Raw genomic sequence first — 16546 nt, 5'->3', positions numbered from 1 at the left:
CAAGAAAATTACTCCGGTACAATGTTGCACGCAAAAAGATTCCCCAGAATAAATTTGTACTATACCACAAACAAACAAATATCCAATTTTTTTGCGATCATCTAAAACAAATAAGTATACACGTAACATTATTTTTGGTGGAAAAATGCCGCTCAACTCACGCAACTTACCGATCTCACCCAAGAAAATTACACCGGCACAGTATTGTACGCAAAAAGATTCCCCACCTTCGTAGAAGCATCCTACGGGAAAGATAAACAAACTTCATGGTTACCACGAAAAATCCTATTTTAACACTATCCCTGGCAACAAATTCTCCGTTTCTCTCACTGTTCATCAGAAATTCCACTTAACTCCATCCTTCGCTAGAAATTCCACTCGACGTCCATATTTCGCCCGAAAATTTACTTAGCTGGAACCGCGCTGTCGCGAGAGAAATTTCTTAGTTCGCGACTCTTCGCGGGTAAACAATTCCTCTCTTTCCCTTTCTCTCTCCTTTTCTGCTTGGAAACACTCGCAGCGAAGATTCACTTGGCGGCAGCCATAGAGGATTTTCGGGCCCGGGGTCGTTGTCTTCCTTAACAAGACGTCCTCTCTCCTTTAAAGCCGAGGCAACGAGGCTTACCGCAGATAGAATCAGGCGGCAGTCGATGCCATGGACCATCGCGCGTCTCTCTGGCTTCGTCGTCTATTTCGACGTTAGTTTCCGGCAGTCACGATGGCATTTCCGTCTCCAAGTACACGCTACGAGAAACCACAGACCTCCCGTATGAGGCGGCAGACAGGATTGTTCGCATACCGAAGCTGACATGCCGTATGCGTTCATCCACGTGGATCGTTGATCGTTGGATTCTCACACTCGTAAACGCTCTGCGTATATTGGTTTGCAGATAAAAATAAGTGGGCAGGTAATATGAATGGAGTTTCGTTCTATACAGCGACGGACAAGAGGAAGTTCGAATGTAAGTGGTACAAGAAATATCGTAATTTTATAAAATAGAATTATATTTGATAGGAGTAATGAACAAATACGATATACGCTACGGAATGGGTGACTGTCCGCAATATGATAATATTTACGCAAATATCACACGTATGTGCATATACGCAGATAGATTATTTAGCGAACTTAAACTTTCTTTCGTTCATTATCGTACGCCTCGTTTACACAAAAATGTAAATATTAATTTCAACTATTTATTAACTAATATATATATATATATTTATTATATAATATATATATTATATTATATATAATATAATATTATATATAATACATTATATATATATATATATATATATAATGAATAAGACTTAAGAATATAAAACTAGTATAAGTTGTACTATTTCCACTACCTGTCTACTTACTTTTATCCTCGACTGTATTATCCTTATTAACCGATGATCACGTTGCGCGACGATTAAATGAAGCCAAAAAGAAATGATGGTGAGTGGAGAGTATTTCTGTCGATCGTATCAGTTCATGCCAATGTTCAGGTAGCATTGGAACTATCCCATTTACATTTCATGTTTCTCATTTTAAAGAAACAAACGATAACAGAACTGCGATGGTCGTATTTGACAATAATTTGAGAAATACGGAATATGAGTAGGAAAATAGTTTCGCCATTGGCGAATTTCTAATGTAATAAATATTATCTATAGATCGCATCATTGATCAGTTTTTTCTAAATCAAATTCATGATATATTTACAAATCGTAACTGTCGTAATTTGTGTCGTTAATGTAATATGATGTCCAAGGCAATTTTAATTACTCAATTACCCAATTCAATTTTAATTGCCCAATTAAAACGTTATTATGTTTGTGTTATTATGTTTATGTTTTAATTATCTGTTACTAATTAATCGAGAATTTTCTACAAAATTTAATATGAATTTGCCTTAATACCTAATACTTGGAATAAGCTAATTAAAATTATTGGGGCGCTCCACTAGTCTCAAGTACGTTAGTTTCGAAATTAATTGAATTACCTAAGGTAGTGTTTACGGTCAAAAAATTCTCAGAAAGATAAAGTAATTCCACGTAATTAAAAAAAAAATGTATAGTATATCGTGACTTTAATAATGATATGAAAAAAAAGATACTTCTTTATCGCGATACTCGTGTACATTTGAGGACGTAATAACGAAAACAAAGCACTGGAATCGAATTATCACATTCGAGTACCTGTGATTATTCAATTACCGACCAACAGCGATCTCGAAGCATCGTACAAATCCTTGGAGACACTTCGTGAGTCAATTCGCAACTGGGAGAAGAATAAAACCGGTTGTGCCATTTCGTGGTTCATTAATTCCACTGTTTTGATCGTTGTGTCCCTTCGTTCCTTTTATTTTCTTATTAATTGAATATTTGCATACCGCCCACTCCATTTCGTTCTTCGTTAAATTCCTTTCTACGTTTTCATGAACGCTAGGATAATTTCTTGGCAATAAGTAAGCAACGATAGCTCCAATTAACAGCTATTTGTACATTATCGAATAGAACTTTGAGAATAATAAATCGTCTGATCATAAACCGAATAAGGAGAATTTAAGTAAGAAAAGTAAAATGAGAGTTCAATTTCTGCGTTGCCCTTGTTCTGTGATTTCCAAATCTCTCGGAAGTTAGCTTTCGAATCTTTAAAGATAGCCAATAATATGCATTTTAGAAGAGTAGCGAGGAAAAGAAGGAAAAATGAAATGTGAAAAAAGGAAACAAGGAAAGTTGGAAAAAGTGGAAAGTGTCAAATAGAAAATAAGGAGAAAATTGGAGAAGGAAAAAGATGAAAAAGAGGGAATGCGAATGTGAAAGAAGTATAAAGTAGAAAACTTTAGAAGAAAAGAAGAAAAAGATAAGATAGAGAGGAAGCAATTCGAAGAAATTCAGCGAGTATTTTCGAACTGAAGACACGGCAGCGCATTCTATAGCCTATTTCGAAATGAAATTCCACAGATGCTTTGTTTCTTCCACTAATTTATCTATTGCTGCGTCGTTGTTGCTTTGGTCAGACTCGATCGCTTGACAAACGCTTGCTTTTAGCGTAATTTCCTCGGCAACAGACTGCTGATAATGGAACAAGCTATGGAACTGCTGGGGTTTCTGCGAAACATCTAACTAAACAGGTAAAACGGCAAAGACCGCCGACAGAAGAGAAAATATTTTACTAGATGATAACGTATCCTAAAAAATATTGTACGTTTTAGACGAATTTGACAAGTAAACAGAGAATATACAACAGCATAACTAATACGGATAAATCTTTTAAGCCATTAACGCATAATAGATGAGTACGCAGGTCAACAAAAAAAATGTAATAATAACAACATCTAATTAGAGCCTTTTACCATTTCCGTGCCATTAGCATTGTTAGATAGTTCAATAACAACTAGAAATAAAACTGACCAAAGCTTCGCACCATTTTCTGAAACGTCCTATTAATAGAACTTTGCTTTCTTCTTCTGAATTCAATAACATAGGTTTGAAAGATTTTTTGAAAAAGTAAGAATTTCTCAATGGTCATGTACATATCTAAGATATGTTGATATTGGAAAGTTTATATGTATGTTTTAATATGCGTGTAAGTATATACATATTTATCATATTGCATAATACAACGACTTAATCTTCTCCTCCCTTTCCTTTTACAATTCTAATTATTTAATTTTCTCAGAACTTGCTCAAGGTTAATTAAAATCTGACTCACGTACTTATATTACGTATACAGTGGCGGACAAAAGAAAGTTTATAAGACGAGAAATATGAAAAGACACTATAATTTTAATTAACGAAATGAATTTATATTTAATAAAGCAATGAAGAAAAAATATGTACTACAGAATAGATGACTATTATCAATGTGGTAACAATTTTTTTAGCACTGAATTTGCTAAAATTTATAATATAACAATTTTAAACTTTCTGTTGTGCTCCGCTGTATATGTTCCATGCCATAGACTCTCCCTCTCTCTCTCTCTCTCTTTCTCTCTCCCTTTTTCTCTTTCTACTAATTTAAATAAATTTTGTAGACATTCCCAGAATCATATCTCGAGTCGCAACTTCAAACACATTCGTGAAATGCCTTGGAAATTCGCGCAAGCACACTAACATGAAATTTTCAATTCTACTAATTTGTTGCTGAAAAGCAATTAGTTGGCCGAAATCAGACGAAAGCCATTGAATCGGTCACGTGTCGCCGCATAGACATCATCGGCTTAGTTGCGCGTGTCACTAAAGCCTGCGAACATTCACAATTGACGTCATACGGCTTTCTGTGAACCGTGGTCGACATCCATGTTGACAACGCGTCGTTAATTAGCCACCCTTATAATCATTACACCGATCGATTCGCGTTTCAGAGCGTATTGAACCGCAAAAGGTGATCGTGAATCCGCCACCGCAACCTTCGTGTAATTAATTTCAACGAATTTCGCGCACCGATATCGTCATTAGTTGAATGGCAACAATTTTTGCAATTACCCTGTTGCTGGTACTACAGCATACACGAGGTTTTGGAAATTAAGGGATTAGAATCTCCTATCGTAAATATTTACAAAATTAGCATTTAATTAATGGCAATGTCAGATTTCCTTGTTAATTAAAAGATTCAAACTTATAAACTTAAATTACTTATTTATTTATTTAGATCTTTTTAGTTACATCAACTCATTTGAGTCGTTGGCAAGCATGTTACTCCATATAACTCTAAATTATCTAAGTTATTCCATGATAGTAAATTTTGTCAGATTTATTTGATATTCTCGTGTGACGAATTAAATAAAAATTCACGTGAGAATTCTCGTGTGACAAATTATATAAATTCGTCGCTTAATACTAATCCGTACATCTTTTCGCAACAAATTACAAAAATTAAATGTCAAAACCATCGTAGTATGCGCAAATTCTGGCCAAAGTATTATTTGGTTTACCATCTCGATGTGTAAAAAAATGTCCACAAAAATGCTGCTTTTAAAGGTATAAAAAGCAATCCCCGGGAAATCTGTTGGATCGGTTTCCTCTGGCCATACAAACCTAACACCACCTCTTTTGTCTTAATCACCGATCTATGAAACGGTCCATCACGTTCTCCAACGAGCGTACGACGAGATCCCGCGCTGTCCGTATTCCACGCGGAAATAAAACGCGACACTCACGGCTAGGCGGTTCGAAACGCGATCATAAAGGATTAACTATAGAGTCGCGGCTGCTTAATTGCTCGTGAAATGACAGCAGCCGTGGAAAACCGAGCCACGTCCCGTGCATCGAATAAAAAATAAAAGTTTACCGGAAATGGTAAACTGATTAGCCTCGAAGAGCAAGCACGCTCGTGTTGTTCTGCAAACGAACGTCGACGCTTCAAACATCCTCCTGCGATCAGCCTGGCTCGGTTGAGTTGACTGGTTAACTCGCACGACTAAAGGGTAAGGACATATGCGAGACGCTGGCGCTAGAAAAACGATCGTATAATTAATAGAAGTAATTTACAGTTGGGAACAAAGATCAATGGACAGATTATTTATGAGAGAATTTAAAAATTAATTTCAATTATTTGCTAAATAATTTACGTATTATAAGGCTATATAGTAAATAAGACTTAAGTATGGTACTACCTGCTCACTTATTTTTGTTCTCGACTGTATTCCCAAAAAGTATGCGAATATTAATGTAATGATACGACCATTTATTCATTTAAAGTAAACAATATAGTAAATATTACGAATTATTTATACAATTATATGTACCATTCTTGTACTTCTGTTGACAACATTCTGTAACAATGCAAATGCGAACGATGTAGCATACAACTAGACATTTTCTGGGCGAATAAAAATTTAATGCGACGAAGTAACCTGTTAACTAGGTTATAGCCAGAAGCTCTTATAATCGCGAAATTAAAAATTGACGGAAACAAATCAATCTTAGATCAATTTTAATTTTTGCAGATATAGATATAATATAATTTACCATTACTAGAATTGGAGCGAAATATTAAATAGTAGGTAAAAAAAAAAAAGAAATTATTATATCCAAAAGATTGAGTATTGGCAGGTTGAACAGGTTAAAAATCGTATAATGTGCAAATATTAAAGTTACTCACTACTTGAAGAGAGAAATATGACAGCTGAAGGTCTATAATCCTGTGTACAACATTTTTTGACATCGAAATCGGTTTAATATCCCTCCGGGCAATACACTGCTATTAAAAAAGAAAGCAGAATGTTTAACGTGTTTCTAGGACATAAAAAATGCAGCGACCAAACTCAAGTAGCCAAATTACCAAATTTGTTGCGCTGCGATTTATGACGGAGTAACCATAATTTCTATGCTTATCGTTGAACGATAATAGTCGCAAGTGAAGCGGAAGTGAGCATCGAGATCGCATGATTCGCAGAAACGAGCCGCGTGATTTTCAACGCGGACATTATCGGCGCAAGAAACGGGACAGGAAGAAGCCACCATAGGACGGCGATGTTCACGTTACTCGTTGAAACGCGCCGTTCTTTTATAACGCGCCACCGGGCATACACGTGCACGGCGCTCGTTAACGCGACCATCAGTTTCACGCAACGCGCTGCAAAAAAGCAGGACGACAACGCAAAACGTGGCCGACTCTCGGCTGTTGACTTTTCCGGGCCCCTCTTTTTTGCTCCCACCACCGATTCACCCCAGCCAGTTGTCCGTTCTTTTATTTCTGATTTTTCAATTTCTATCCCTTTCGCATTACGCTCTCACCCGTATCCGCGGTTACGAACCACTCGATCCTTTCATGGCGAACGATTGTTCCACTTCCCGAAAGCGATTCCCTCAGCAAACAGAAAGACCGTTTAATATCTGCTTCCGCGAAACAGAACGGATGAATGCGTGGACTTTGATTGCAGCCGCGAAAGATTTTCGAAAGATCCTGGGATTCTGGCGAGTCTGCTGGATTCCGCTATGAATTGCAATAGGAATTTGTCCGATAAGTATGAAGTAGTATGCTATGATACTGCAAGAATGGGAATTTAGGGCGATTTCTTGCGAGCGGTTGAGTTTTCAGTGTTGAAGATACAGTGAAAGTATTTCGACAGTTATTACAGAAATCTTTTATGCGTACATTGTGTGCATTATATGTATAAAACGTATTGAAATTTATATTGGTAGAATTGTAAAACAATGTACAAATGTATATTGAAGTAACAGAATATTTACTGAATACATATACTTAGTAAGAAAATAGTATGAATAGCCATCTCAAACATACAATATACAGGGTGGTTGGTAACTGGTGGTACAAGCGGAAAGGGGGTGAATATAGAATAAAATTTTTTTTTAATTTTTGTTTAATTTTTCCATCGAGACAATGATCTACAGTGAGATCCGTTATAACGTACCGCACGCGTGCCGAGCGAAAATTCAAAGTCGGTTTTCTCGAAAACAAAGCCTCGAACGAAAAATTTGTATTCTATATTTTCGACTTCTTTTTTCGCGTAGAATCGCCTCCTTTCCGCTTATACCACCAGTTACCAACCACCCAGTATGTATAATATTTCAGGCAGAATCGATTTGAAAAATGATCAATCTATTTCTCATCTTTAAATTAAACGTAAGAAACACAGATAAAAATATCTATAACCGTATTTTAAAATATTATCGTTTAAAGCATTACTGGTGGACATGTAGATATACGAATTGGTTCTTGAACAGATAGAGCTTTCTTAATGTTAAACTTAATGTTGCAACTTAAATATTTCTCATAAGTTTTGCAGAAATTCCGTAATCCTCGCACTACTTACTAGAAATTATCCAAAGTATCGATAAACGTTCCAGCACTCGTCAACTCACCGATGATTAGAAAAACCGGGCGATGAAATTTTCGGATGAACGCATCAAACGAATCGCGTCATCTGATTACGAGATTAGAGGTGGTTCCGCTACAATCACCGCGGAACATTTCGGCCTCGACGGGCACCGCAGACCAAACACAGTGTCTGCCAATGAATTACGGCCGATGTGATGCGCAATCGTGCACGCATAATTTTCGGAAAACGCGAATAGTATAATGCATAATGACGAGTGGCGAACCGCGCGAACGACCGACCATAGAGAATTTTCACATTTGCACTGCTGACGGTAAATCTCTTGCTTGTTCCAGGACTGCTCAGGCTGCAGCAGATCTACCAGGGCCTGAAACCAGGCAACGAATCGTTTCAAGTAGAAACAGTGAAAAGAATACAAAATATGTCCGAGGCGATCGACTTTTTGCGCAGCTTGGAAGAATTGAATAGGTGAGTTTTCGAATTTTATTTTCGATAAAATTTTGTTGAAAATTAGATATGTTTGGTGATTGGATAAGTTCGATGTTAAAATATAGAGCATCGAATGTAACGAATGATATTTTAACCGATTTTTCGGCTCCGTTGAGGGATTTAACGAATGAATGGTTGCGTACACGAAAGCTCGAAAATGAATATTTACGTTGAAATAGAACGCAAAATGTAATAATAAAAATTGTTGGGAATAATAAACGTAGCTTTGCTCGTGGGGCTGATTCATTCTTTGAATAACATATTATTTCACAATTTTACTCTAAAAGCGCTATTTATGTCATTACGGGCAGTGAAAGATTCAATTGCAGTTAAAAACGAAGGTAACGAGGAAAACATATAAATCTATGCATAATAAAAATCACGAACGTTAATTCCTTCGGAAATAGTCATTTTATTTGGCAAATTTGTCGAAAATCAAAATTTAGTAAATCATGAAACATATTTATAAGAGAATATTCTATGAATGTAGGTCGTTTGCTTACGAAATGGAGTAAAGTATGAAAGAATAGTCAAAATCGTTTTATCTATCAAATTTACAAATTTGATCAGTAATAAAAATTTAATACGCCACAAGAGATATAACACGTGGACATTCTGCAAATCTATGATACTTATAATTTTTTGCGATATAGAGGGAAAAAGAATAGGCTCTCTGCGATCGTTGGCGCATTAGTATAGCTTTATTTTTCGAGCAGTAAAATCTGGCCGCATTCGGACAGGCTGACGGATCACGCTTTTGTGCGAGTACGAGCGGTCACCGCGTATCTCGGCCGCAATTTACCACCGGCCACGCATTTGCACGGGCCAGGTAATCAACAACCAACCTGACAATGAGCCCGAATCGAATGAACGTTCCCGTTACCAAAAACAAAACGTAACAATTTCGGATCGTTGCAGGCAAACGGCTCGTTGTACAGCGACTTTATCGTTGGAGGAACGACGCGGCTGGAATTATGTAAATTCATTACGGGTCCACAGGGTTGTTAGAACCTGTTCCGTACCAGAGAAGTCGAGAAATATTTCACGAAATGGGGACGACAACGAACGTTCCTTGTTTAATTGTAATACTCGCTTAAATGTGATACTATAAGCGAAATGAAAACGCGAAGGATATTCTATGAATAAATAAATATATATATATATATAGCGTTTAAAAATTGAAAAATTTGCATAGTAAATCCTTCGGAATATAATAAAATCGTTTGGATGCGGTATTTATATGTTTAAACAATTGTGTAAGAAGATTATATTAATAAATCTTTCGAGATACGATAAAATTATTTGGATATGGTATCAAAATATGTATTTCGTTTAAATGGTAATTTATTTTGTTAACATATTAGTAACGTTTCATTAAATCGCATTAAGACATTTCCATATATTTTAACGGATTTGTAGCACTCTATCAAAGTAGATTAAAGTATTTTAATATTTATCCAAGATATTATTTGAATTATTTTATTGACAGTTCTCGCGTCTTTAATATCGTTCCCCTTGAAACTTCTAAAGATTACTCAAAGTACCACCAACGTAACATCAGGACCACTCAAAGTCAATAGGAAACTCAATTTAGCTGTTACAGCAAGATTGAATAATAAACGTAATAAACGATGTAAACTCTTTACAGATGGAGTAACAAGTACGTGATACTCGATTGTCCTACGGACATGGCGAAAGATATTGTGGTGAGCCACGTGAGGGATGTTGCACTTGGGAAAAGAACGTACCATTATTTATTAAGTGGATTGGTGAGTATTCGCCTTATGATTATATAATGCAATAAAAGCGATGATCATTTCGAACCATCATATAATAATGAAAATACATATTTCGCTTTTGCGTTATAATTTATATATAAATTATAATTTTTAATTTGAAAAGAAATCTTCCAGCAACGTAAAAGACTTTACAGTTCAATCAAAACTACTATGACGTTCGCACTTTTATTCGTGGTTTGATCTCACCAATCAGATAGATTCTGTATCGACACGATGGCTCGAGTAATTTCAAATAAACGAACACGAATACAAAACCAACCCTTTTATCTCTATGAACGTCCAAGTAGAAATGCGGAAACACTCGACTGATTGCGAGCTTTGTGTCTTTTATACGATGTTGCAAACACGTTGTTTTCGTAAAATCAGATAATGGACGACCGATGGGAGAGCGAAGTGATCGAGTACGGCGCCATCAACATTACCGGGTTTCGAATCGTGGATGCTACGCGACCCTACGTCAAAGATTTCCTAGCTGGTTGGCATCGTCTCGACCCAGCTACGTCTCAAGGAGCTGGCCGTGAATCCATTTCTGTACGTATCGTACTCGTTCTTTCCTTACGACTATTTCGTATCGCCCATACAATCTCAAAGTTAACGATACAAACCAGAATATCCTTATTTCTAAGGACTATCATATTTCCATTGCACTGTGTTATTAGTTCCTTTCGTTGTATAAGGAAATAATGGATGCGCAACATTTTCCGTTTTATATTATTTTATCCAATTACGTATGATCCATTTTGTTCTATCAAACTAAAGATCACAACGTTCGACAGATTAGGTTTCATGTTTGTATAAAGATGCGTTGTTGTAAAAGACGTGTCTGTAAAAGAAAGACACTTTCCGGACAACCTAATATTTAAAAATTGGAAATTTGTACGTAAACTCGTACATTTATAAACCCAATTAAACAAATGGATTTCACCATCTAGAAAATATCGAACATCTATGTAATTGACGTCTAAGTGGTGAACGTTTCTTGTTCAACGACGATAGATGTATCGTAATCTTATTCGTAAGACCAAAGGCTGGAGATTTGAAAGACGACTCTGTACCGAAATTGTATATTTTTCTATTGCATATATTTTTAAAAAGTTGTCTCGTTTCTTGTGGTAAAACGATCTTTCCTTTTCTTTGAAAATCAAGTATTATCCTAGTTTCTAGTACCCCCAATAGCCTTGAACGCTCTCGGTAGTACCTGTCAGGTTGTAGTCGTCTTTCCATGAGGGAGACGCCTATTCGAGTTCCATATGGGCTGTCGAGTACCATCAAGTACTCAATTTTCTACCCTAAGCGAACCAGTCTACTCCGGTTTCCGACTTGTTTTCGGATACTTAGCGCGGTCAAGTGGACGCGATTGCACGTAAAAGGGACGTTTCGAGTCGCCTGAAAAGAAAATCAAACTGAAGATCCGTAACCCGAGTAACCTGACTCTTCGTCAGACAAAAGGACCCAAGTCTGAATCAAATTAATGTTGGCTAAGTCTAGAACACTACACATGGTAATTTATACTGCTTTCATCAACCAACAAATTTTGAAAAAATTATCGAATAAAATTGGATAGAGAAAACTTAACAAAAGACGCAGGAAGATCAAGATGCAGAAAGAAAGAGTATAAAGCGTGTTTAAACTTTTGTCCTTTAGCTATTTCATTGAATTTCGTTGATTCTGTGAATTTTACTATTTTGTGTTATACTATTCGGTGGTTGACACGAAATGTTTCAATATGACAGGGTTAAACGTAAAAATGATCTGTTAGTTACTTCAAATGTAAAAAGAAATGGTTGTAATAGATGCATAGGCTTTTTTTATTAAAAAGTTAATAAATATACAGAATTTTTAATATTATGAAAACCAATATTTTTAAAATATTCAAGAGGGTGAAAAAATACACATTTAATATAAATGAATTTAATAAATATAGGATTGATTGACAGCATGTTGAATTTAAAGATTTCTCCTCTATAAAAAAAATGAAAAAACGTGAGTTGTATGGCTCCTTCGCGATCTTCCATCGAAAAAAAAAATGTAAACTAATGTAATTTGAAAAAAATTGCGTCGGATAGTATTACACAAAGCTACAAATAAAGTTAGGGAAAAGTTGAAGTGTTGAACAGAAAATTACATTAAATTACATGAAAAGACGTTAGAGAACGCTTAGAAATATCGTACGAATATTGTACAACATCGAATATCACGTAACTTCGTAGACGATCTAAAATTCACAATAACAGGGAATGGTAGCTATGAATCATTTTTACCTTTCTAGCACTATTGAAGTATGTTACCGAGTCCATTGAAATCATGCAACAATATTTACACAAGGCTATCAAATATTTTCAGCACTTTCAGCAATGTTATACAATATCGAAAATCGATAGACACGCCCTTATATGTTTTTTTTTTCCTTTGCAACAATATTGCTATCGATTCGCAATAACATAGCATAAGAATGTTAGGGTAGAATACGATTAAGCCAGAAAGATACTTGACCGAAGTAATTTGTAAGTAATTTGCCTTGTAATTCGTCAAATTCGGTTCTGAACAATTTTTAAGTTTGCGGTTCCGGTCGATTTTCACCCGACGTTTCTGCAACTCGACATATTTGTTGTCATATTACGTTTACTTTAACGCGGTTTCTGGTGATCCGGTATCCATTTAACAGCTGTAGATTCCACGTGTTTCTGACGGAATAAAAATCACTGTTACTCGCTGTTATGTATACGCACTGAGACATTAGAGTACCACAGTCTTAGTGTCGAAAACAGAGGATGCGTTGTTTTACCTAAATTAAAGATAAAAAGCTCGCAGGTTGCAAGCCATACGAATTGAAATAACAATAAAGAAAGCAATACAATTTTAAGCAACCTACATTTAAAAACAGACTAGACTCGTTGTTAACGAAGCGATAAACAGTAAGATACATATTCATATATCGTATACTTACACTGACAGCTCGACAACTATAGTTCTTCAGGAGGATACAATTTCTACTTGTCGAAAGGAGAAATGTTCGTCCAATGTTACTATCTTCACTTATAATTGTCATAATTCAACAACGTGTGTAGGTTACTTTCTTTCTGCAAGTTATTTTGTTATTTAATTTATTAGCTTCTGTATTATACTTTTTCACTGACTCGAATGACTCAACCATAGAGTTGTTCCCATTTGTGGTATCTTTCCTTGTTAGACCTGAAGTACACGATATTTTCTCATGTTTTCGTTGTTATGTTAAAAACTAATGAAATCGCATAATACATATACATATACAAATATATAATGAATTTGATTATTCGAGACGTCTAATCTTGGGTGACTCAAATATCTTATTACTTTGCTATACAAATTATTCCAAGATGTCGGGATAGTGTTACACAACGTAACGATGAATTTCATTCGACCATAACCGTTATCGCAAACCGGCATCAACCCTCGCACGTCCATCGTAGAATTTTACTGCGATCTATCAATGAGTCATAATCTAACCAAAACGATCGGTGGTTATCACGATCTTGAGTAACGTTGCACTTCCATAGTTTTGGTTCCATAAGATCCGAATATAATGGTACGCGAGAGCACTCAAACACTTCGAGAAACTTTTCATCAATATTCTATGTGTGTTGTACAGAACACTTCAAAATTTAATTAACACGAAATTTAATTAGACAAAACAATCGTGAGCATATTGGAAAGTTGGAAAGTAAAAGTTGGAAGAAATCTGAAAAAATATCTACAACAGTACAATAATAAACAAATAAAAGTACAATATTTATATTTATGTTCAACTTCTTTAATCGCGTGCATATGAAAATGAATCTGCATAAAAATCCGCAATCTAGCAATGAGTCATTACAGAACGCATAAAGTTCCAAAGTTTCGTACGACGTACATATTTTTTTTATTATTATTATTTAATTTCTACTTTACAATTTGTCCGCCTGGACATTTGGTAAATTTTTCTAACTTAATTGCTAGATAACACGTGGATGGCTACCTCCAGCGGGGTGCCGTCTTCCAGTTTGACTATTTTATTTCTTTAGTGAGGTCAATGGGGTGTTTTCTTTTTAGTCTTCTTTCTATGAGAGTTTTGCTCGCTTCACCGGCCAGCTGGTTTGGATGTGTTGCCCTTCTTTCCTTGTATTTTTTGCGTACTTGCTGATTTCATCTTTAACCGCTGATATTACGTACATATTATACAAATAAAAATTTCCTATAGTAAATGTTCAAACATTTTCGCGAGCCACTGTAACTCGAAAGACTGTGTGCGACCCAACGCACCGATTATCCTGATCGATCCTCGTGCAATTTCTGCCCACGGTTTCCCAACTTTGGCCACGTGCCCGATGTGTCCCCGTGCTCGTGAATCTGCGTACGTCCCGTGAGAACTATAAACGATTTTCTCGGTTGCCAGAGTCAGCTTAACCGCGCCGTCCGGAAACGACCACGAAGAAACTTCCCTTCGTCCTCCCGTAATCCTGTCGCGATCATTTCAATTATTACGACGATTAACAGAGGACTTGGATTGCCAAATCGAGTCTGGTACGTTTGCTTGTCTCCTGTAACAATGACGAATGGCCCATTGACGAGGATCGATTGGATGTTTTGAAACTGGCCAGGTTTTGCGCTTGATAAAACGGATTTTGATAGGGGAACTCGATGTGACAGGTGGAACTACGAATTGGTAATTTGTTTGATTGCGTATAGAATAGCGGGAATAATTATAGGATTCGAGCAATTTTCAATACGTTTTACAGACTGGAAAAAAATTTTAGGAAGTAATATGATTTGATTAAGAGTCATTTTTCCACCTACATCCTAAAGAAATTATAAATTATTTATTGTATATCCATTAGAAAGAACTGTGACTAAATATGCATTTTTTTTTCTTTATTATTCAATTTGTATTTCACGATTTGTTCAGCTGGACATTTGGTAAATTTTTCTTAACTTAATTGCTAAATAACATGTGGATGGTTAAATAAATAACAGATATCCCCAGCGGGATACCATCTTCCAGTTTGACTATTTTATTTCTTTAGTGAGGTTAGTGAGGTGTTTCCTTTTTAGCCTTCTTTCTATGAGAGTTTTGCTCGCTTAAGCAGCCAGTTGGTTTGGATGTGTTGCCGTTCTTTCCTTGACTAAATATAAATGTATATAAATTATATGATTATATTAATATAATTATGTGATATCTATAATATATAATAATTACAGCACGAAATAATCACACAGTCCTTTAGAGACTCTAAACGATTTGCATGATTCAAACCATTATATTAATACTTCTTAACGTTGTACAGTTTGATGAGATAAAGAGCAGAAAAATAGAAACAGCGTTTTAAGAAACAAGCGATTTTTTCATGATATACTGCGAGCATTACAGTTAAGAAAATCTTAAGTCACGAAAAAGGAATTTTATATCGCTTTTAACGCATACATGATAAACTTTTAGTATATCGATGTTGCATGTATATCAGGTTACGTTCTGTGAGAAAACTCTCTTTAGATTCACGATACTTACTTCTCGTGCCGCGTTTAAAAGCAAGCTTCATGTATAATTCATACCGCTACTTATAGCGACTGTATCTCTAACTGGAAAAGAAAACAGCCCTATAAAGGTCATTGCAATTACCATGATTTCTTTCTTACTTTAATCACTTTAAAACCGCAAAATACCCTTCTCAAATTTATTATATTTATATACACAAATAACTTACCGTATAATCCAACATAAGATATTGTTGAGAATTGTGAATCTTAATCGCCGAAATAAAAGTAAAGGAACACTAAGGTTACACTTAGAATTCATATTAAAATAGTTTCAGATTTATTTAATAAACGATTTCCGGGATTTTCGTCGATATACATTTGCACGCGTTTCAGCACTCTCTTTGTCTCACCATCTTCTGTACCCTTGAAAATTAATGAAAATAAACTCAGTCATGTAACTTTCACGCTGCGGAAACAAACCTGCCCACAGGTGACCATAAATAATATTCCAATTCCAAACAAAGAGTCAGTCAGATATCTGGGCATGATTCTGAATAGAAGAATGACATGGAAACGAGACATCGTAGAGAAGACCAAACAACTTAAATCAAAATTAAAAAAATTCTACTGGCTCATTGGCAGACGCTTCAACTTAAGCGTGCAGAGTAAAATAATGCTATACAAAGCCATATTAAAACCTGTTTGGACCTACGGGATCCAACTATGGAGAACAGCGAGTAATTCCAACATAGAAATTCTTCAACGATTCCAATCAAAAACTCTAAAATTCTTAATAGATGCACCTTGGTATGCTACCAACGAAACGATACATCGCGACCTTAAGATACCTGCAGTTAACAAAGAAATATCCAAATTCAGTAACAGATATAACATAAGAATTAACAACCGCCAAAACCCACTCAATTACTCAATTACTTGACACGATGGATCAGATTCGCAGGCTAAAAA

General features: G+C 35.7%; 1 protein-coding gene across 2 annotated transcripts in view; it reads left to right on the top strand.

Moving 5' to 3' along the window:
* Positions 1-16546, top strand: part of LOC117235031 (glutamate receptor 1) — a 335753-nt gene that overhangs the window by 299909 nt on the left and 19298 nt on the right. For both annotated transcript variants that reach the window (XM_033496676.1, XM_033496677.1), the window contains exons 5-7: positions 8135-8267; positions 9937-10057; positions 10454-10618. In XM_033496676.1, coding sequence (XP_033352567.1) covers positions 8135-8267; positions 9937-10057; positions 10454-10618 — 419 coding nt within the window. The remainder of the gene's footprint in view (positions 1-8134; positions 8268-9936; positions 10058-10453; positions 10619-16546) is intronic.

The sequence above is a fragment of the Bombus vosnesenskii genome, unplaced genomic scaffold (assembly GCF_011952255.1).
Source record: "Bombus vosnesenskii isolate JDL3184/JDL3185 unplaced genomic scaffold, Bvos_JDL3184-5_v1.1 scf7180000013314, whole genome shotgun sequence".
NCBI classification, from domain to species: Eukaryota; Metazoa; Arthropoda; class Insecta; order Hymenoptera; family Apidae; genus Bombus; species Bombus vosnesenskii.
The sequence above is the reverse complement of the archived record's forward strand: the minus strand, read 5'-3'. Positions and strand labels throughout refer to the sequence as shown.